The 21,458-nt window shown below is 41.7% G+C and overlaps 1 protein-coding gene across 1 annotated transcript; it reads right to left on the bottom strand.

Annotated features, from left to right (window-relative positions):
* Nucleotides 1–2,237: 2,237 nt before the first annotated feature.
* On the bottom strand, nucleotides 2,238–20,721 carry LOC307270106 (heparan-sulfate 6-O-sulfotransferase 3-B-like; the record flags this gene model as incomplete). Its single annotated transcript, XM_080053268.1, has 2 exons — nucleotides 19,937–20,721; nucleotides 2,238–2,976 (listed from the first exon to the last, which is right to left on the bottom strand). Exons 1-2 carry the CDS (start codon nucleotides 20,479–20,481, stop codon nucleotides 2,238–2,240), a joined length of 1,284 nt encoding a protein of 427 aa, XP_079909394.1. The 5' UTR covers nucleotides 20,482–20,721.
* Nucleotides 20,722–21,458: the final 737 nt, after the last annotated feature.

The raw sequence follows: 21,458 nt of genomic DNA, 5'->3' as shown, positions 1-21,458 counted from the left end.
ATCCCACATTTTGTTTGCAATATGATATTATAAAACATCCCATATGACCCTAGGAAGATTGGGATGACCCCCATAGTACTATAGCTAGCTCGCTCATATAAGCCTGGCAATTATTTTGTCTGGTTTAAGAAGCATGTTTTGTTGTCATGTTCAAACAAAAGATTGCTATTATTACCTACCATAACCTTTGTTACTGAGTTATATTTACTTTTTTTTACGCTTTTATGTTTTCAGTGGTGAATGATAAATTAAAATGTAACTACTTCAATCAACTTGGATGATTTACTGGTCATTTTTCAACTTGTTAGTAAGATGATTTATGTATCTAAAAAAAACGTGTGGGTGGCCATTTTAAATTATAGCAAAAAAGTGAATCAATCTTCATGTTTTTTCTGCATGTTTTCCTAACAGTGTGACTCCATGGCACGTTTGTATCCAAGCACTAAGCTGAGTTCTCTATGTGCAGATGCCGTTTCACTTTCCCTATGTAACTTATCACGCGTATACAATCATGTTTCACGTCAAATAGAGATCCAAGAAATGACCATTTATCTCCATCCAATGCTCCAGGGAACAAATTCTCCATGTCGACATCTGTAGATAAAGAAAGCTGTTTATTATTTGTCTATCACTGGCGTCTTCATCCTGGATGCTGGATGGCATTCTGATCCAATAATAGCCTGCCATCCTTTATGCTTGAGATCTCATTCAGAACAATTTGCAAGCTGTGTCAAATAACATAAGACTTTTTTTGGTACAATATGCAATTAATGTAATGTTTTAGGTGTCACTTCCCTCTGTGCATGCATAGGCTAAACAGCATTGTTACCGTAGCCTTATATAAGTCTAATCTTTCTCTGTTGAATGCTGTGCAAGTAGAAGTAGAATAGAGACTGCAGCTGGGGATGGGGAGGCTATTTTTGGTCCATGGACATTTCCTCTTTCTGCCTCCTGACTGATCTCCTCCTCATCCTCATTTTCCTTCTAATGAACAAAAAAACAACATCTGCAGGCGGGTGGAATGGCCAGTGCTTATTACAGCCTCCGGATATTAATATTAAGCAAATGGCTCCAGCACCTGACATCTCAAAGGTCTGCTGTCTGTAGAAATGTGTTGGAATATATTGTTTTTTCTCCCACCGGAGTGCAAATTGAAGAAAAAAAAATACTCTGTATGTTTGTGAGATCATGTGGGAAAGCATTCAACGCTATATTTTTCTGCTGCTCCTGCGTCGTGGTCAATTGAACTTTAAACGATCAATTTAGAAGTGAGGAGCTCTGTGATCAATGCTCTAATGGTGGAAATAGCAATGTTCTCCCTTTGTGATGTAAGAGCGCTGCAACAGGCTTTGACAGGCTCTTTCAGGCCAGCAGCTCTCCCGTCTTGAGAGGGGGGGGGGACAGGAAAGGCTCGTCAATTTGCGTCAGTGTGTCTGTGGCTTGCGTGGATGTGGAAGAAGTTGGCACACCCGCAACTGAGGATTTCATATCTTTTATGGTGAGAACATGCTGTGAAAAAAGGAGCAAGGCAGATCACGTTTACGTACACATGCGAACCAGAGGGAGTCCATCAAGGGAAACATTTACATCACTGGATGCTGCATATTTTTATTGAACACATTTCAGAGATTGCCTTGATTGTTTCCATATATTGCAGCTCAATCATTCGGAGAGATAACAAAAAGAAAACACACACATCGCAAACTATTGCAAAGTTTTGTGCTTTGATATTCTTATGAAGCCAAACACCACAGAGTAAACTACAAGATTTCACGGATCAACACGGCGCTAGATAAGATCACAAACATGACACAGAGGATCCTTCAAGTCGTTCACCATTTTTAAAATAGACTAAAACTGGCCTTCCTCACGAAGCGCAACATTATTTTTCCAGTTCTACTAATCATTTGCAGAAATATATTTAAGGAAAAAACATTTTCTCCTCTTAGAGAACAGTCAAAGCACTTGCTAATGAATAAATAAACACAACTCACGACTGCAGTGCCAAAAATAGCCTTAAGAAGAAGAAAAATAAAAAAACATAAATGTTTATGTTGCCAGGTCAAATACATCCATCATAAATATTAAGACACCGTTGGGCAGTCTGACAAAGCGCTATGAGGCTATGTATGAGGGCAGGAGGTTTTTGGCAGATTGACAGCAGAGGAGAGGAGAGTAAAGCACGATGAATCAAACAGCCGTCACTCAGTGCGTTTGGTGTTTTTATCACACTCTCCTCACCACCGCACCACCTGGCTGCTGTAGTCCTCTGTGGTGGCTACCTCTGCTTCCACCTCCTCTCCCCCACCTCCTCCCCCTAGCCTCCACAGCTCAGCCAGATAGGTCCTGTGCATGCGCTGCCTCTGCTGCCTCTCCTGCCACCTCCTGAGACGCTCCTCCTGGTGCTGCTTCTGCCGGTTGTACTGGTAGCGCCTCAGGAACAGCTCCTTGGCGTACTCGTACAGCTCCACGTCCAGGGCATTGAGGCCCTCGATGCGCCACCGCACCTTCTCGCTGATGCCCACACTGGCGGCACGCGTGCTGTTGATCTGCGTGAAGGCCCGAATGAAGCGCAGGCCGAACGTCCGCTCGAACAGGTACTGCGTCTTGCGCTGGAACTCTGTCAGGCCGTAGAAGGCCATGTTGCGCAGGTTGGCCTTGGCGCTGGCGAGCAGCACCTGGCCCCTCTCCAGCTCGCTGACAGAGGACATGTTGTAGCAGCCCACCAGGCTCAGGTCGGCCAGCATGCGGACCTGCCGGTTGTTGGCGAGGTTGGAGGGGCAGCTCATGAAGTCGGCCAGGGGCACCCCGGTCCAGTCCTCGCCGCTGTAGCATGCAGGCAGCTCGTCCTGTGTAGGCGGGCGGCCATCGCACATGTGCAGGGCGGTTTTCCATGTAGCCCCACGCTGCACGTGCTTCCACTCACTGAGATAGCGTGACACAGGGTCGCGTAGCATAGTGATGTAGTAGAAATTCCTGCAGAGACAAGAAAAAATTGAAGAATTAGATGATGTGTCTAGCGAACTGTTTCGTAGACGTTTTTAAACACTTTCTTTTCTTTTTTATGCTAAGTTAAGCTAACCACCTGCTGGTTGCAGCCTTATAGGCGATTTAGCAGGCATGAGAGATTGATTGATTGATTCTCGATCACATAGCCTCTTGTTCACAGCTGTTAATTTGTTTTACCTTTGTGTGGATAACAGGAATTTTATTTCAGTCAAAAAAAACCTGCATTATTTTAACTCAACAGTGTTGACGGTATTTAGGTTGAGATAGCACCTGTGTGTGCAGACAGTGAAGGCTGAAACTTTTTGTCAAAAACACCACATTCTCAACACTGATGAAAGTAAATTCCTCATATCCTGCTGCGAATGAAAATGAAATATGGACATGAAGGAATACTTGAAGTAGGCTATATAGAGAGCACTGACAGCGTGATAATGGTTTAAATGAAAAACATCATCAAGTGCATCTGAGGGTGTTAATAGAATAATGACGTATAGAGCGATGCAAACCAAGCATATACAGCGTTTGATATCCCGCAGGTGTGAAATTATTTGTGTTTTTGTCACACTAATTTGCTCCTGCCTACCTCCGGTAATGAGTTTTTTTTCTTCTTTCTGCAGCACCTTTCGTGCCTCTGGATCACTTTCTGTAGAACAAATAATGGAAAAAAAGCTTTCAGCTGGCAAACACAGCTTTGGCTCTTCTGTGCAAAGCTCTTCAATTTTTTTTATTCCCGGTAAAGGGTTTTTACTGGGAGTTTTTTCTCAGCCGAGCTAAGGGTGTAAGGGCAGGGTGTCATATTGTATCATATATCATATTGTATGAAATGTAAAGCCCACTGAGACAAATGTATTTGTGATTTTGGGCTATACAAATAAAACTGATTTGATTTGATTTGATGCCCGGGCGCAACAGCGAGGTGACTGAAGGAGTCAGGAGAATTTCAGTCAAGGTTTCAAGAAAGGAAATACATGGTAGATAAAAGAGGAAATTGAAAACGCTCATCTTGTGCGCAAAAGTTCACGAAGGCCTAACAAAATGAAAAGGCTTGGGTCCTCAGGGCCGCGCTTTACATTCAGCTTTCATTCAACAGCTAAATAAAAGATTCAGAATCAAGGACATTTTACCGCAATGCTGCTCTGGGAGAGAAATCTCTTCCAAACCCTGTTACAGGAAGGGCCAGCTTTCAATACCTAATGCCTCCCTTTTCCCTATGTATATACAGCCTGATAACTTGTTGATGCTTCTCTCTTGCACTACCTGTTATGGTGTTTTCCATTTGATTTCCTCTTGGGCCTGGAAGTCAGTCTAGGTGGACTGACTTTGATCGAGGAGAGCACGGATGATGACCTGGACGGGCTCCCACATATCAGATCCCTTTACTGTTTGTGGGCTTTCATCGTGTAAAGTATACACACGCACAACCAGGGGCCTATTGCATAAAACTAGGATAAGGGATTAACCTAGGATTTTTCGGTTATCCTGGCTTGCGTTAGCCATGATCCGGTTGCATAAAAGCGGAGGGACATAAATTACCCTGGAGATTTATCCTTTACGTTTAGCCTGGTCCCGACCAGGCTAAATGTAAAGGATAAACTTATTCTGTTGCCTGACTGGCTCAGTCAGCTGTCACTCCGATCTGAAGGTGTTTAACAGTTATTCCATGATCTTCTGTGTAATGCTTAAGTTTCAATAACCTGTTTTAAAGTACCATATAAAAGACTGCATTGTCATTTAGTTAAATAGTTATTTTTTTATTATTTAACCTGAACCATTTATAATTAACTTAATTATAATTACATTAAGATGAAATTATATAAATTATAATAATTTATGTGATAGTCTGTTCATATTGCGGGCTATATTTATACAATTGATTATCGATGGTAGATGACGTTGCAAATGTGGGTCAAATAAATTCACTTTGTACTTATAACTATATCGAGGTGCATCTAAAACAAAATTAAATATCAATGAAAGTTTCCTTTTTTCTGTGATTTAATTCAAAAAGTGAAACTTAAATATGTTCTAGATTCATTACACATTAAGTGAAATTAATCTAGAATAAACATACTTTTCAGAAGGTCGACATTTCTGATTGGTTGTATGCAATATTCTAATATTTTGAGATACTTATTCCATGATCAATCAATCATCCAAAAAGAAGGCCTGACATATTTCACTTTGTGTAATGAAAGTTTAACTTTTTGAATGGACTTTCCATGATATTCTATTTTTTAAATGCACCTGCAGACTGCTCACTGTCAACTATTTTATCATAAAACAATGCAGGGACATCAAGATTAGTTGGCAGAGATGACATCCCCTGTATACAATGAACTGCCCCCTGACTTACGGTTTAAACTAGCAAGGCATTGTGGGAAAATGGGCCATCTTTTACATTTTTACATCAGTAAATCTGTGTTCGATCTCTGGGTCTACTTCTGAAAGCTGTGGGCTGGCTCTTAACAGAATGACTTACACCTGGCTTGACAAAGCGGCCCCTTTACATCCTGGATTGGCGTTTATGCAACTGACTAATCCAAAATGCCCAGGCTAGACTTTGTCAATGCTGGCTTTATCAATCATCCTGGATATCTTAATACTACTTTTATGCAATAGGCCCCTGGATGTGTAGTGTGTGTGTGTGTGTGTGTGTGTGTGTTCAAGTCACACACCGGCATATTTCACATTGGGGAAATACTTCATTTGAGTCATTCTTTAGTTAATCAATAAACCCAGAAGCTCTTCACAGCTACAGTATATTAAGGTCTGTTTTGCTAAAACACTGCTTAAAAACTGGTAAAGGTGACAGCTAATTATTAACCCTTTGGCACCATTTTTGCCCTGTTGCCAGATACTAAGGGACTGTATTAAAATGATTGAAGGAAAAAGAATAGGGTTAAACTATATACCTCGTTTCCATTGTTGTTCCTGTCATTTGGCAGTCCGGCAAGCACAAACAATGTACAGTGGACCTAAATGTCAACATGCAATTCCCTCCCTGTCCAGCAGTTGCCACCTTTTGACATCCACTGATCTCCATACCCACCTGCACACCAGCTCCTTTATGAGCTTAGCTTAGCACAGCTATTCGCCCTCTTTTGTCTCTCTGTCCCTGCTTTGTTAAAGACTGCCTGCTCACACTTTCGCCCCGCTGTTTTCAGGTAAGTCACCTTTCACATTACCTTCATTTAAGAATCAGTTTTGGACTTCATGATATTATTGTTTTTTACTTGTGTGATATATATATTCAGGTATGTTTAAAGGTGCACTATACAGATTCAGGGGAGAGGAAAACCTGCAGTTCCTTTACAAAACATATTAACTCTACATGTCATTCTTAGTATTGAATTATCCTATCATCAGAAAATCAAAACATGTTAAAGCACTTGGAACAAAAGACTAGTATATGTTTGTGAACCAAAACGTTAGACCCGGCTGTCGTAAACAACAACAGTGAAACAGTCAAATCAAATCAAATCAGTTTTATTTGTACAGCCCAATAGCACAAATAGACTTAGCTTTACATTCCATACAGTACGACACCCTGCCCACAGAACAGTAACTTTTCAAGTAGCTTTCTATCTTTAAACAGTGTTCCAGGGATCCAGGAAAGTTTATTTATTCAGTTACGAGAATGTACCCTAGAAAATGCTCACTTCTCTGACACACCCAAAGTTACATAGTGCACCTTTAAGAAAGAGTTGTCATTTTGTGACAAGAACCTGAGACCTTCTGGTAAAACCCGCTCATCGCCATCAGTTAAAGCCACTACGAGTAAGATGGCACGTTGGCGTCCCCTTTGGACAAAAGCGGTAGTATTTTTACGACGCCCGCTGTCGCAAAGCTGTTTACTAGCGCGTGACAGGCGTGCGAGTGTGAACTGAGAAGGGCGCAATATAGTGCATGTCCGTGTGTTGAAAGTGTGAGGACTCTTTTCGGCTCCGTGAGAGTGGTTTTGACACTGCATCAACTAATGCCAGTCACTGCCACACACACCTGATTGCAATGAGTTGATGGAGCAGTGTCACCTAACTACTCTCTCTCACGGAGCTGAAAGACGTGTCCTCACAGAAAGCGAATGAACGAGAGACGGCAGTTAGTATGGATCACGATGAGGTTTGTGTTTGTGTTGTTGATGTAAATAATGACTATTTCAGATAATGGTTATCTGATGATGGTGAAGCAAAGCAAACTTTGTGTTAGTACCAACCGCTCATTCATTTAGGAGTAAACACTGCAGTCTAGTTCGCTCACGTGAAATTGTATACACGTTGCTTGGCAACGCCCTCGTCCCTCCCGTAGCCTATATCACTCTCCCTTTTAGCTTTTCTTCATTGCATTTTAATTTTGTTCTTTGATGGTTCAGCCCCGTTATCAGTCATTATGACGACAAATAACTGTCTCAAACAAGGCTCCCGCTCCCCTTCCCTCACCTGGAGGGATAGGCTTCTCAAATCACGTTGCTGCGCCACACTGAAATCTGCAACCAATATGGATATGTGACCATAGAGCATGCACGAGCGAACCGAAAATCGGACTGGGTGTGCGACCAGACCAAAAGCAGTAATAAAAACTATTTAAAAACGTCTTTCTTTGCACTGATGGTCTCGTTTGCTGTTAAAGGTAATTTATGATTATCAGAGGAAACATGAGGCTGTTTAAAAGATATTTAAATGTTACTCGTAGCCGCTTTAACGAAGCAGTAGCCATGTAAAAAACTGGATTTTCACTTAAAGAGCGTCTGCATTGTTTTCAAGTTCCTTGCTAAACTGAGAAATTTGATTAATTGTGAGGGGAAATTGTGTTACTGAGCAAAGAGCGCACAGCCGAACTGCCTTAAAGGGTCCACAATCTAGCAATTATTGTCAGACGGCTGATATCAATCAGCTGTGATATACACTTAAGTGAGTGTCATGATGATATCATGTCGAAACACGCCCGCAGACAGACGCACCACCCAGAGATAATGGCCATCCACAGTGGGAGCTAAGTGAATTACCAAGCCATCTTCGCCGGGTTGAGCGGACAGCACTGGATGGATGGACTGGCACAAACGCCTCACAGAGTGGCCGCTGTTGCACTTCCTGGAGGAGAGCTCAGTCTTTTTCTCCTCCCCGTGCCTCTCATCTATCTGTACAGCTAACCGCGAGACACCCCGATCAATAAATGTCCATGCAACCCTTGCCTCTCCGCGTCTGCGCTTTCTTCGTGACCTATTGACAAAGAGCAGCAAATGTCAAAGCTCTCCTGTTTCTCATGTCAGGGACAGAGGCAGGGTCAGATTATGAAGGTCAGGAATAATTACTCGCGGGATGAATGGATGAGGTTTCCTCATGCATTTGTAAAAGTAGACAACAATCATGGCAGCACCGGTAGAAAGTGCTCTCCCTGATCTCAAATGTGTAAAAGTGCTTTCAATAGAAAAATATTATGAATTTATATTATTTATATATACATTATACTGTATATCCTGTCATTTGTTTAGTTGATATAGGTAATGTGTTAGCAAAAATATGACTGTTCCTGTATCTACAAAACACAAAGCAACATTTGTTTTTATTTAAATGTGTGTTTCTGACCACCTGATAAATAGAGTTCCCATTTGTACTCTTTTTTTAGCTCTGTTTTGGCCTCCAACAACACTTCCATCAGGTTATTTATCTGCTAAATGCTAGAGAGTTCAATACCTAGTTGCTAATGTGCATTGGGATTTTAGATTGTCCTACTGCGTCTCGAAACAACACTGATGAGAGCCGTGTGAATGAATCAAAACATTTGGGAAAAAATTAATAGAAATATGCTGGAAGATCTATTTTTAATATAACATTTGATAGCAGCAGCTTTAAAGCATTTTTATGCTTTATTTATTTATGCCAAAATCTAATGTTGAGAGTGTTGAGAGAATATAAAAGGGGGCTGAATCTACTCTGTCAAGTAATAGCACAATCGTAGTGAACACACAGTCGTGCTGTGTGGTCGACATCGCTGTTGCTAAAGTTAAATCAGCTCATCACATTTTGCGACCGATCAATCAAACGCCTAGTTCCTTGCCCTTCTCGCTGCCTGTCACCTTTTTTCTCCACACAGCCAAACCTGCAAACACTATTGATCGGCCTTCTCTCTTTCTCTCGCCCCGATTGTCTCTCTCTCACTCTCTAAATCACCATCAAAAAAGCTACAGAGGAAACTCGCAGTGAGAGATCGATAGCTGCCTTGTTAATTCACTCACTCCCATCAAGGACAGTCATCTCACAGATAAAAGCCTTGATGGAAACTATTTATGCTGCTGAAGAAGCAGTCCTTCCAAAATGCATTTGGATCGACAACAACCTTATTTACTTCATATTTTTTAAGAAACGCTTCAAATATCATTTTGATTTTTAGTTGTGTCTTTTCTTTCTTTCTTTCTGAAGACTGGTATCACTAGTCCAACACAGTCCTCAATGACTCACTTTGTATCATCCAAGATGGGTGAAGAAGAGACTCGCAAAAACAAGAACATCGATTTCACACCAACGTCAAGGTGTTGATAACCGGCACCGCTGAAGCAAATCCATTTTAAAGGTGTTTCTGTTCCCACAAGGGTTCCCCTTTACCATTACATCGAAAAGAGGAATGACTGTCAAACCTTCCGTCAACTCCGTCTCTGAACAAATGCTGTAGTTTGTATGGTTCAATTTAATTTCCCTAAAAAACCTTTTTAAATTCCCCACGGTTTTGATAATGAAACAGCTTCGGGTTTAGGTTTTTCACATTGAACATAAACCAATCTGGTTGAGGAGGAAGAGTAGTTTGAAGAACACTGTAAAACATATCTTTAAGGTCACATAGTATGCTCCTTTTCAGGTTCAAAACAGTCATTTGAGTTCCTACTAGAAACCGTTTTTATGTGTGTAGTGTCCAAAAAAAATACTTTATATTTTGCTGATTCTCCGCCTCTGTCTGAAACACTCCGTTTTAGACCCGCCTTCCAAAAAGCCCAGTCTGCTGTGATGGAAACAGGAACATTAGATGGCAACAGCAGGTCTGCATGTTTGAATAATGTCATGGAAGTGACCGCTCAGCTCCACAGAGACCTGGGATAAGTCTCATCACATCAGCCTCCAGGCCAAGAGGTCAAGCTGGATCTATTTTCACTCATTTGTCTGCCAATTACAGGCCAAATGGTCCCTGTGCCCACCTGCGCACAGCAGAATCACTTTCCTGCAGGCACACAAGAAAACTGCATTCCCCTTTAGCCCTAAATGATCCGTCAAAACCTCCAAAACATAACCCAGTTAAAGGTGGAGTCAGCGATTCTGAAGAATGCTTGTTGTCAAAATCACTTTCAATCAATCTGATGCTCTGTGCTCTGAAAAAACATCTGGTTTTACTACACATTAGGCTCTGTAAACTGGTATGTAAGCAAAGGGGGCCCACCATACCTAGCAACATACCCTGTTTACAGAGCCGAGGCTTTGTTTTAACACTGGATTATTATTTCAGGTAGCAGATCAAGAGGATTCACTTTCAAACAGATTCACTGTTTTTTGACCAATCGATTTTAACAACAAGCATTCTCCAAAATCACAGACACCACCTTTTTAATGCTGCTTTATAAATGGTACAGAGGCACAGCTTGAAAGAGGGAGTGTGGGGAGAGACATGATGAGCGAGGAGGCTACTGCTGCTGCACTGTGATCTTCATTGGTCGCAGAGATGAGATGCTATTTTGGGCGATAAAGGGAAAGCCCCAGGGATGCTGGTGTGGCGACGAGGGAACAGAGGGAAGAGAAGTTGTCCAGGCGTGCGAGGGCAATGAACTGCAGATGTGTTTCTACTGAAAACTAGTTGACAAGCCTGTGCGAGGAGCTGTGGCCAACATGCTGTTAAAAATAAATTAGACATTCAGTATGAGTATTTAAGGGTTCAATACAAAATCATGTTTGCATAGAAAGTCGTCTTCAAGGAAAATAATCGTCCGCCTGTGTTTTTTTTTGCGGAAGTTACATTTTTCTCCAAAGTTCCCAGAGTTCATTTAATGTAACGAGCATGTAGTCGAGGACACACAACAGCTTTGGTAGCTTTAGCGTCTTAGCCTTAGCCTTTGGGCTGACATCTTAATCTTTGCAGCTTTGTGAGGTGTCAGCCAGTCCACTAGGTCCGTGTAGATATGGAAAGGATAAATGGGCGACTGACTGTAACTCTGCAAAGGTCACATCTACCCACACAAACGGAGGACTTTCTGAAAAGGCAATGCACTTTTTAGCAACGTGTGAAGGCCGCTTCCAGCACTGTGCTGTATGTTGTCTCGCAGTCTCTTTTACATTTAGTCTTTTAAAGGCGTGGGCAACTCACTGATTGTCCTTCCTATAACTATTACTCTTCAATGTAAAGGACAGTATGTCAAATTAAACTTTAATAATATAAGGCCATCCTAGAAAATGAAAGAGATAAATTGAATCTGATGCAGCTCCTGTACAATTGAACATTTTCATTCCACCATGGCAGTTTGATGGATGGCATATATTGATTTATGTAGCAGAAACTTCCTCCGTGTGACGTTTTTTCCCTTCTAACAAAATCCGCATACCCTGTTTCGTAAAAAGAAAATCTTCAATCCTGTCGACAGGTTTCTGGATAAATCTGGACTTCTGGATTAATCCCCCCTGCCTCCTCCCCCAGTATAATAAAACCTGTCTTCGACTGCCCCTAATCCCTCTAAGGAGTGCAGAGATTACCAAGATCTTACATTTCTAACAAGAATACAAGACGCTGCTTGTTGTCATGAAGGGTGTGTGCACGGAGGAGTTTGCTTTTGAACAAAAACGACACATGCATTCAAACCAGGATACCTAAAGTACTTTTTATCTTTTACTTTAAGGGAATAGTTCAAAACATATATATTTTTAGCTTTTTACCTCACACTCAGGCTAAAAAAAAGGCGAAAGAAACCGTTCCTGTAATTGTGCGTGCATTTTTTATATAGAAATGGGCAAAGGTCGCTCATCCAGGTTATTTTAGCTCAAACACTGGTATTCAAGGGGAGCAGGTCAAAAGATACACTTTACAACATCACTTAACGTTTCTGTGTGTTGGGACCGTTTTATTTACCATGTTATGTTGCGCTCCATATTTTTACACGTTATGTCATTTAGAATCAAATACAAACAGTATGTGACCGTCATGGGCCTACTGGTTTCCTTCCAGTTTATTACTCTTTTTAAAATCCAAAACATAACGTGGTAAATAAACAAGTCCCAACAAGCACACAAGTGCATTTAGTGATATTGTAAAGTTTATCTTTTGAACTGCTCCCCTGGATGTGCAACCTATGCCATATTCTGCAATGGAACCTGTTGTATGGAAGTCCATTTATTTTGTTAGTCCAAGTATTTTGTACTCAAAGTTATCACATATTTAAGAAGTCACTTAGAGTAAGCATAAGTACGAGTAGAGTAAGTGAGGATATTTTGAAAACAATAAATTGTCAAAATCACAATAATGAGTTGGAAAAGGTCTGGGTTGACGGATCAGACAATAAGATCCTTTTATAGGATCAAAATAAAGAAAGTAAAATAATGAATTTTTTTTTTTTTTTTTTTACTAAAGTAGTCTTCCATATGCCTTCACACAATGTTCAATTAGCTTCTGGCTACTGGAAATTTTAACAAAACTGTGTTCAAGTAGGGTTTTCAGCCTGTGATGTTTTAATTAAATGTCTTTATACATATCTTTTCGATCCAAGGGGTTGGTTGTAAGCTGCCAACTCCAAAAATGTATTCACATAGGAAGCATTTGGTAATTAAAGGGATATTTGTTGATTTTCCCATAAGACCTCACCAACTGTAGAATTATGTCAACACAAGCGGCACACATAACATGAAAATTCCATCAGTGCAGGCAGAAAAATATTAGAAAATCATCATCGGTTCATTATCATATTCACACACATGCAAATAGACTGTGTAGCCATGCATCTGCTGTAATTTTTCCTATGGTTTAAGTTGAAACATGCAGATTTTAAATATACATGAATTTCAATTACTTATACACAGCAAGGAATGGTTGTACTTATAAATGGGGTATTATAACGAAAATTCATGGTAAAAATTGCCATTCTAGCAGAGCAAGAGCAAGTGCAGTGTAGTGTGGAAATGATTGTGACAGGGTGTTTTTAAGTGCTTTTTGAAGTCGGAAAGCAGTTTATAAGTGTAGAAAGTAAAACTATAATGAGCAAAGGGATGTCAGTTCTAAAGCAAAAAATAATGTTTTATGAAATTAAGGAATAGGTCAACCTTTTGGCTAAGTCACTGTTATGACTTATTAGATGAGTGTTCATCGCAACATGTCAAGCTATCAATTTAAGGCTAAACGTTTTATCTTAAGATTCTAATTGGCTAATAATAATGATACAATGTCAGAGTCCATTTGGTATCAACATCAATATTTAACAACCCATAAATCTCTTGTTTAACTCCTACGGTTGGGCCTAGTTTCTGATATAATCATCATTCTGCTGTGACGCACGTGATCAAGCCAAGGTCCCACTTCCTGTGACACTGGCACAGCAGACTGTGGCATATTTACCATATGCCAAGCCGCAAAAGCAGATATCTTCAATTCAGCCAGACGTCATAGACAGGCTGGTAAGGCAACGAGCGCACGTTATGTCTATTCCTCATTAGCAAATGTTTGATGTCACCGCCTTGGCCTCCAGCACAGACGTAGGTAGTGTCTAAAGAGATTCTCGTGCTTTTATCAGCCTGCATCACAACTTCAGGCTGCAGCATAGGATCTCCCATATGACCCATACATTCACCCTTTGCCGAAAATAAAGCTCTGGTGTCAGGTACTGTACATATACTTTCCACCCACACAAGGTGACGAATGAAAACTTCAGGGAAATGTCTCCCAAACAGCCTCGAGCAGAATATGTACAGAATCCAACCCCACAACTTTTGTTGTTTCAGTTTCCTTAAAGCTATAGTGTGTGTGCCTTTTTCATATAAAAGAATGAAAGTTGATTAAGCCAGTTGATCAGCACCACAAAACTCTCTGTATTTCTCATTATGGCAGCGTTTACAAACTGGTTTCACCCCCAGACACTGGTTCAAGAGTTCAGAAAAATCCCAAGAAGCGCAGACAGTGTTGTTGTAATTACTCAGAATTCATCATGTTGGTAACACTATACCTTACGCACTATAGCTTTAAAGTGATGCAATTTTTTGTTTGAGACAGTTATGGTATAGGGCTAAATGTTACTGTTTAGCATTAAACCAACAGTACTGTAACTGTAGCATGTATGGAGCACAATCATACATTGAGTGTCTTCTGTACAATAATATTAACCGAAACTCGGCTAGCATTGAGCTAACGTTTAGCCACCATAGGGGTCCTTCAAGACCAAATAAAGCTGCAGCAGCAAAACCTCAAAGTGTATTGCACTGAGCGAGGGAACATTTCACTGCTTAGAAATCCAGCTTGTCATTAGTAGGAGGAAGGATGTGTATTTTATTATCCCTTTAAATGTAACAGTCTCACTTTAAGTAACAACGGATCCACTGGCAGCACAATTCTGGCTACTAAAGGTCACTTTTGTTTTTGTTAGCAATCCGCATTCCTGTCACATTGAGTTTTGACAACAATGTGTGGTCGTCAGCAGCCTGAAATAACTTGACGTGTAAGCTATAGTGAGTGACATTACAGTCTAAAGCCACTTTGACAGTAGAAGGGCACTATTACCCCTCAAGCATTTCAAAAGTACACTTTTCCCCCAATAAAATACAACCCTTTTTTGAAATCTCTGCATATAGCTCTCTTTCGCTGGGGATTTAAACTGGCTCACTATAACCGCAAGGGGAGATTAATGTCAAAAAACTTGCAACCAGATGTTTTTTCCCCCCACATAGTTATTATTTTTTTATTTCAGGTTTAGGAAGAGGAACGAAAATGTTGCATATCTTGAAAACTGCATTTTAGTTCAATTATATTTTGCACCCCAATTTCATCCCTGTTTGACTACTAAACCTTGTCACCTTCTTGCATATTTTAATGCCTTCAGTGTCATTAGCATTATCATAAAATGATTCCATTGCCAAACACATAGCTTAGGCCACCTTAACTGTGTCCAGAATGATCTGGGCTAATTACACTGATCTGTGTGTTGGCCGGAGTGCATTCTTTGCTCTAATCTGAGATAATGAGGTCAGTAATATGGTGACACTCTCTGACTGCTCAGTGTGAGGGCCGGCTGCCGAGGATGAACAGGGGCAGCCCAGCACTTGAAGCAGGTTTGACGCCTGGCCTTAAAAAATTCTATAGCCCACTGCGCTGTGGATGCTGCAGCCCCATGCTGCGAACAAAAGCCCTGCAGGAGCCTCTGTTCAATGCCATCAAAAACTCTAACTGGCCGTGTATCCCTCACTCAAGTCTGAATTTGATCTCGATATGGTTCTCGTCAATAGTATGTATGTTCACCATCACTTTCTGGAGTGTCCTCAAAACAGGCGCTAAAATTAACCCATTGCTCTGATTTTGATAAATATGTGTTAAAGCTTGGGTGAAGGATTTGGGGAGAAAATGGCAGGGATAGAGATTCGAATCCAAATACCTTAACCGCTGTACTTGTTCTCTTTGGTCCCTCCCCTATGGTCCCTCCCTGACACGCTCTACACCAACAAAGTCGTGCCAAAGTGAATGGACAGTCCCAACAGCCAATAAGAACAGAGAATCGGAGCCTCGCTCTGATTGGTCAAAGTGTACAGCTCATGTTAACTTTGACCAATCAGAAATCACATACCCCTGCTTTAAAGTCATGCCACTTATATTCCCATAAAAAGCATAGCTGGACTTTACTGGAACTGGTTGCCATGCCAACTCGTCTGGTAACCAAGGAGCCAATTAGTGATCATTCACTCATTTTTCGATTCCCATGCATGGATCCACTTTGAAAACGAAAACAACACACAATCAAGGCGTAGACAATGCATACCGAGAATATTAGCGAGAATATGACACATTTCTGTAGCGCCCATTGCACTGTGGGCATTGCTTTGCTTTTGTGATATCCGTCTTCAGTTTGTGTTTTTTTTGCTGCTGTTTTTTTACACAGGCGAGGTTGTGAAGGAGAGAGGTGACTTCAAGGTGACTACTAAAAGCTCAAAAGCAGACGGCAATCTGTATTCAGAGCGGAGCAGCGGGACAACACAGGGCCAAATTTAGGCAAAAATACCCCAAATCTTTTCAAGGAGGTGAGTCCAGGTAAAAAGCCATTAGATGCTACAATAACACCAAGCAGGAGAGATGGTTTCTAACACAACTGAGATGTAGACTGGGAAGTATTCTGTACATTCGTGTACAGTACACTGAATAATTCTAAGTCAGACTTTACCTCATTTCACAACCCCCCAGAGACCCACATATCTTCATCAGAGGACAGAGTGGGGAAATGAGACGGCAGCAAAGGTAGGGGGGTATGGGGGTTAGTAGACAGAAATACATTCACTCTTAGTAAGTACTGGTTCTGCAGGAAAATTGGCTAACATTATATGATCGTCTATGGAGCTACTTGATACAGTATTAAGGTAGTTCAGTCTGATGGTTCCTAACCTAGGGGGTGGGGAACATTGTGTTTCCATCGTTCATGGTTTGACTGGAGCTCTTTTGTTCACGTAACCTCATCTGCTTCTGTATTGGCTCAATTGCACCTAAATGGAGAATGAATGTCAGCGACTGTTTATCTGGATAAAGTCCTATTATTTGCATAACAGCGGTGGGTGGAACTGTGCATTTATTTGCATTTTTATTTCAGTGATTTTCTGGGAATTTGGCAAGAATTTGCACTACATTTGGATGGAAACCTGGCTCTAGTCATTTGAAACGTGACGACTGCTTTTATCACAAGCCAAAAATGTTGGAAACCAAATAACTTAATCGCTTAATCTTAATCTGAGAACAATAGCTGTTGTGTAAATGTAAAATAAGTGAAGTGCAGATATTCCCATCTGAAATATAGTGAAGCAGCACAAAGTAAATGTCTGATAAGTCGGATTGTCGTTTGCAATCAGACTTAGACATAACGTTTGAGTGCTTTTTATGTAACATTGTAGTTTTATGGAATATTTTAAGTGCATGTCTTTACTTCAGTTTCCAAGTACTGTTTTAAACTAATGGGGGGGGGGGGGGATTACACGTGTATTGAAAACTCAGATAATACTCCTTACCTCCCATTAGAACAGAGAGATCAATTCTGAAACACAAACAAATCCACCAAAGCGGAGTGATCTTACAGAATAGAAGAGCAGCATTAAATATTGTATTAAACCAAGCCGTAACACGCCTTAGCACACACACACACACACACACACACACACACACACACACAGTACACCAATCTGCATGTGCACAAAAACCCCAGCTCCATTCCCTGCGCTGCCATCACTGTGTGTTACTTCGCCCAGAGTGACAGGACAAGAGCCTTTTCAGGTCTGAAACATCATAGCAATAGATTGTGGAGTTCAGAACGCTGCTCTGTGCAGTTTTTATGCAAAAATGTTGAATTTAAAATGAAAGTGTTGGTGTTTTTCCAGGCTGATCGGTGCTGTGTCATGGTACTGTTATATGTAATTGTGTGGAAAGGAAATCAAGTTCTGGAAACGACAACTTCATGTGACAGATTTGTGGCCGTTGACGGGTTATGATGACACATTGCTCGTCCAACAAATTCACTGTTATAGAATGATTTATGACACATGATGCATTTGGCTTAAAGGTGGAGTCAGCAATTCTGGATGAAGCTTGTTGTCAATATCACTTTTGTCAAAACCAGTGAATGTTTCCTCGTGATCCGCTACCTGTCTGTGTGCTCAAAAAAAACACAGTGTCAATACACAGCCTAGGCTCTGTTAACGGGCATGTTGCTTGCTACAATGGCCCCTCTTGGTTTCAGTTCCAGTTTACAGAGCCTAGGCTATGTATTACCACTGGCTTTTTTTCAGTCAGGAATGGTAGCAGATTGTGAGGAGATATTCACTGATTTTGACAAAAAGAGAACAAGCATTCTCCAGAATCCCTGACTCAACCTTTGAGTTCCTCTTACATGTATATTGTTCATATGTGGCAATTTTGCACACAAGACTATACTTGTAAATTTCATTTTTATGGGTAATTTTTTTTACCTTCCAAGTCATTATCAGTGCCATTAAACACAGCAGATTAAAAATAAAGTGTCCTTGACCAAGACTGAAACCCTGTAAAAGCTGTTCCGGAGCTGTGGTGACCTGAGGCCACTTGCATTTCAATGCACTGATCAATGAAGTATCGCATTATGTGTGAGTACTTTTCAAAATTGCTCTGCACCGCACCACATTATATGGCATATTGTCTGGTGCACAGGAGTCAACACTCACAAGGCCTAATTTAGCGCTCGCTGGGCTCCATAAAGAGGAAATCAACACTCCTCTTGTCAAAATAATTATTACATAAATCAACACTAATAGCAGGGTGGGGAAATTGCTGCTTAGCCCAGATTCACTCCTCGCCTTTTGAAAATGAAGCCAACTCATGTCTGCAATCAGCCTTGCGTCGAGCAAAGTGCCTACGTTGATGAGTGCTGAGATTTCCACTGGCTATTATATGGCCTTGACAAGTGTTAACTGGAGTGTTGTTGATTCACTCGCAGTCACCAGTACTGATATGTCTACGAGGCACCAGTTCAAAATGATTTAAAAGTGATACATTGAGAGTGATGGCTGCCACGGAGGACAGTTAATGGATTGGAAGGATTCTTGAGGATGCATGCACACCACCCCACCCCGTCCCCCCTTTTAACACTCTTGGTAACATATGGGGATTTGCTCCCTGAACCAGCTGCATGGTAAATTGGCTTCAACACACCTCACAGGACCCTGCCCTTCTTAAGTGATTTAGTCCTTTAAGCTCAGCTCTAGCGCTTCTGTAATTACAGGAAATTGAAACTGACCATCCGACGAGGAAGTGGCCTTTCTGCTTTGCTGCGAAGACGTGTCTCCTGCTTGCGCCGACATACTGGGCCTACCACTTTGGTGTGCATGTTAAACAGCTCCAAACGTGCTGTGAAAAAAGGCAACAAGAAAGCAAAGCACCTGTTTGGCAAGAGCCGCCCTATAAGTGAGCCAGGGAAAAATTGGTGCCATAACCTTCACTGTTCAACAAAAAATAAAACCATTCCTGTTACATTTTCCCTGAAGCGTACGTCTGTGTGAGCAGACATAATGACAACACAAACCTGCTCTCATAAGCTCAGAAAACCTCCATGATAGGTGTTTTCACATTTGACTAATTCAGTCAACGCTTGGTCTGCGGCATGTCAGAAAACTGTGAACAAAACCTGACGCCTTGTCCAAACAGTCGGAAACCTGAAGGTATTTCATTTACAATGATGTCAACCCAAACATGCACTAAAAATAACTAAGAGTCCCATTATCAATGTTGTCCTCCTCCATTGATTTCCTGTCAATTTGACCCATCAATTAATTGACACTTCTTTTTCAATTATACTGAGGTTGCTGTCTGTGTGAGAAGTGCACTCTAATTAAGTATTTAACACTTTTAAGTCTTTTGTCAGTGATTACAGCTCAGATTAGAGGGAATAAGAGTGAGTGAGTGAGTGATTGAGTGAGTGAGTGAAAAAGTTAGTGAATGAATGAGTGAACAAGTATGTGAATTAATTAGCAGGTGAGTGAATGAGTGAGTGAGTGAGCGTGTATGTGAATGAATTAGTGAGTCAGTGAGTTGGTGCATAAGATAGTGAATGAATGAGTGAATGAGTGAGTGAGTGAGTGAGTGAGTGAGTGAGTGAGTGAGTGAGTGAGTGAGTGAGTGAACAGGACATTGAACTAAATGAGGAGATTCAAAAATTAGCAATAGGATATACACCTGTACTGCAGGTCTAATAACAGCTCACCTTTTGTTCTTCTGCACCGCACTCTTCTTGTCCCTCTTGTTCATCACCACGGGCACGCAGCTCGTGAGCTCGGTCCAGTCCGCGTGCAGCCCGCAGCTCCAGCCCGTGGAGAAGCGCGAGAAGAGCCACGACTCTGCTCTGCCGGGCCGGTGGCAGGTGCACTTCCTCTGGCCGGGCATGCAGTCGCACGGCTGCTCCAGCTGGATGTTCTTGACCAGGTGGCGCCCAAAGGTGGTGCCGCCGGTCTTCTGAATGTGCAGGAACACCATGACGTCGTCCCCTTTGATGTTGAACTCGACGCGCCGGTCCAGATCGCGCTCCGTGAAGTTATACCGGGACGTGGCTTTGGCGGGAAGGTCCTCGTCCGCCTCTGGGTCCGTGTAAACCAGCTCAAACCCGGACGAGTAGCGCTGGTAGAGCCCCTTGTCGTCGCTTCGGAAGTAGCAGGTGTTGCTGTCCGCCGGGCAAACGTACTGGTAGCCTATCATTAAGAAGACCACCGCCGCAATGGGGATGAAGATGAGTCTGTTGAACTTCTCCTCCATGGTGGTGGTGGTAGTGGGGTGGGGGACTGGAAATCACGCCGCCGGCACAAACGGTAACGTGATGTCCGAGTGGTTCTCCTCCTCCCCTCGTCTCATCCTCGCGGTGCCCCTGTCCGAATAAAAAAGGAAGAAGAAGAAGCGCCAGGTGAAGTCCAGGTGAGGACACTTTGACAGAACAGGTCTCAAACTTAAAGCAGTGACAGGGAGTGATAAAAATAGGCTACCAGTTATTTCCTAGACAGCCCTTTTCCTGAAATGGCATGAGTCGCGTGCTCTCTGCTCTCGAGACGTCAAAGCACATCCCGAGGAGCGTCCCGTCTCCGCTGCCCTGCCAAAGCCAACTGCTGATCGGTATCTGATCCAGGGGCTCCAGCTACAAGCTAGATCAGATTAACACCAATGCTTCCGGTTAAGACCTCCAAAATAATAGTTCTCCGAATATATTGCAATTTGCAGCATTTAAAATTAAAAAATTTGATTGAATAATTAGGGTCAAGTCTAATTGGATTTGTTTTATAGCCTATTTGGAGCTCCATAGGCTACCTGAATACATGTTTAGTCAGGGAAAAAACGCCAATAGTCTCATGTTGATTATGGCAGAATCATCAAAGGTTAATTAGGTTATCAAACCAAACGGATTATAATTTAAAAGTGTACACACTGGAATCTGAAAAGGCGATTATAGGCTAATTGCTGGTGAACATAATTCTTAATTGACATCACCTGTCATGTTCGATCAAGTCCATTTATTCAATGTGTGCCTACTGTTGTCACAAGACTATTAAATTAATTTGAAATACTTAGGCCTGTATATTCTTCATTCACCTTCCATTCTGAACCAGAAAAAGAAATCGGTCATTGCGGTCGAGTCTTACAATGGTTGGTAATAGTACTAGTCCAGGGGTTTTCAAAGTGTGAGAGAGTGAGCCCCCCCCTCAGAGAAAAAATTTCAGCGGAGCCCCCCCCCCAAAAAAAAT

The sequence above is a fragment of the Ammodytes marinus genome (genome assembly GCF_949987685.1).
Source record: "Ammodytes marinus genome assembly, chromosome: 24".
NCBI lineage: Eukaryota > Metazoa > Chordata > Actinopteri > Uranoscopiformes > Ammodytidae > Ammodytes > Ammodytes marinus.
The sequence above is the reverse complement of the archived record's forward strand: the minus strand, read 5'-3'. Positions and strand labels throughout refer to the sequence as shown.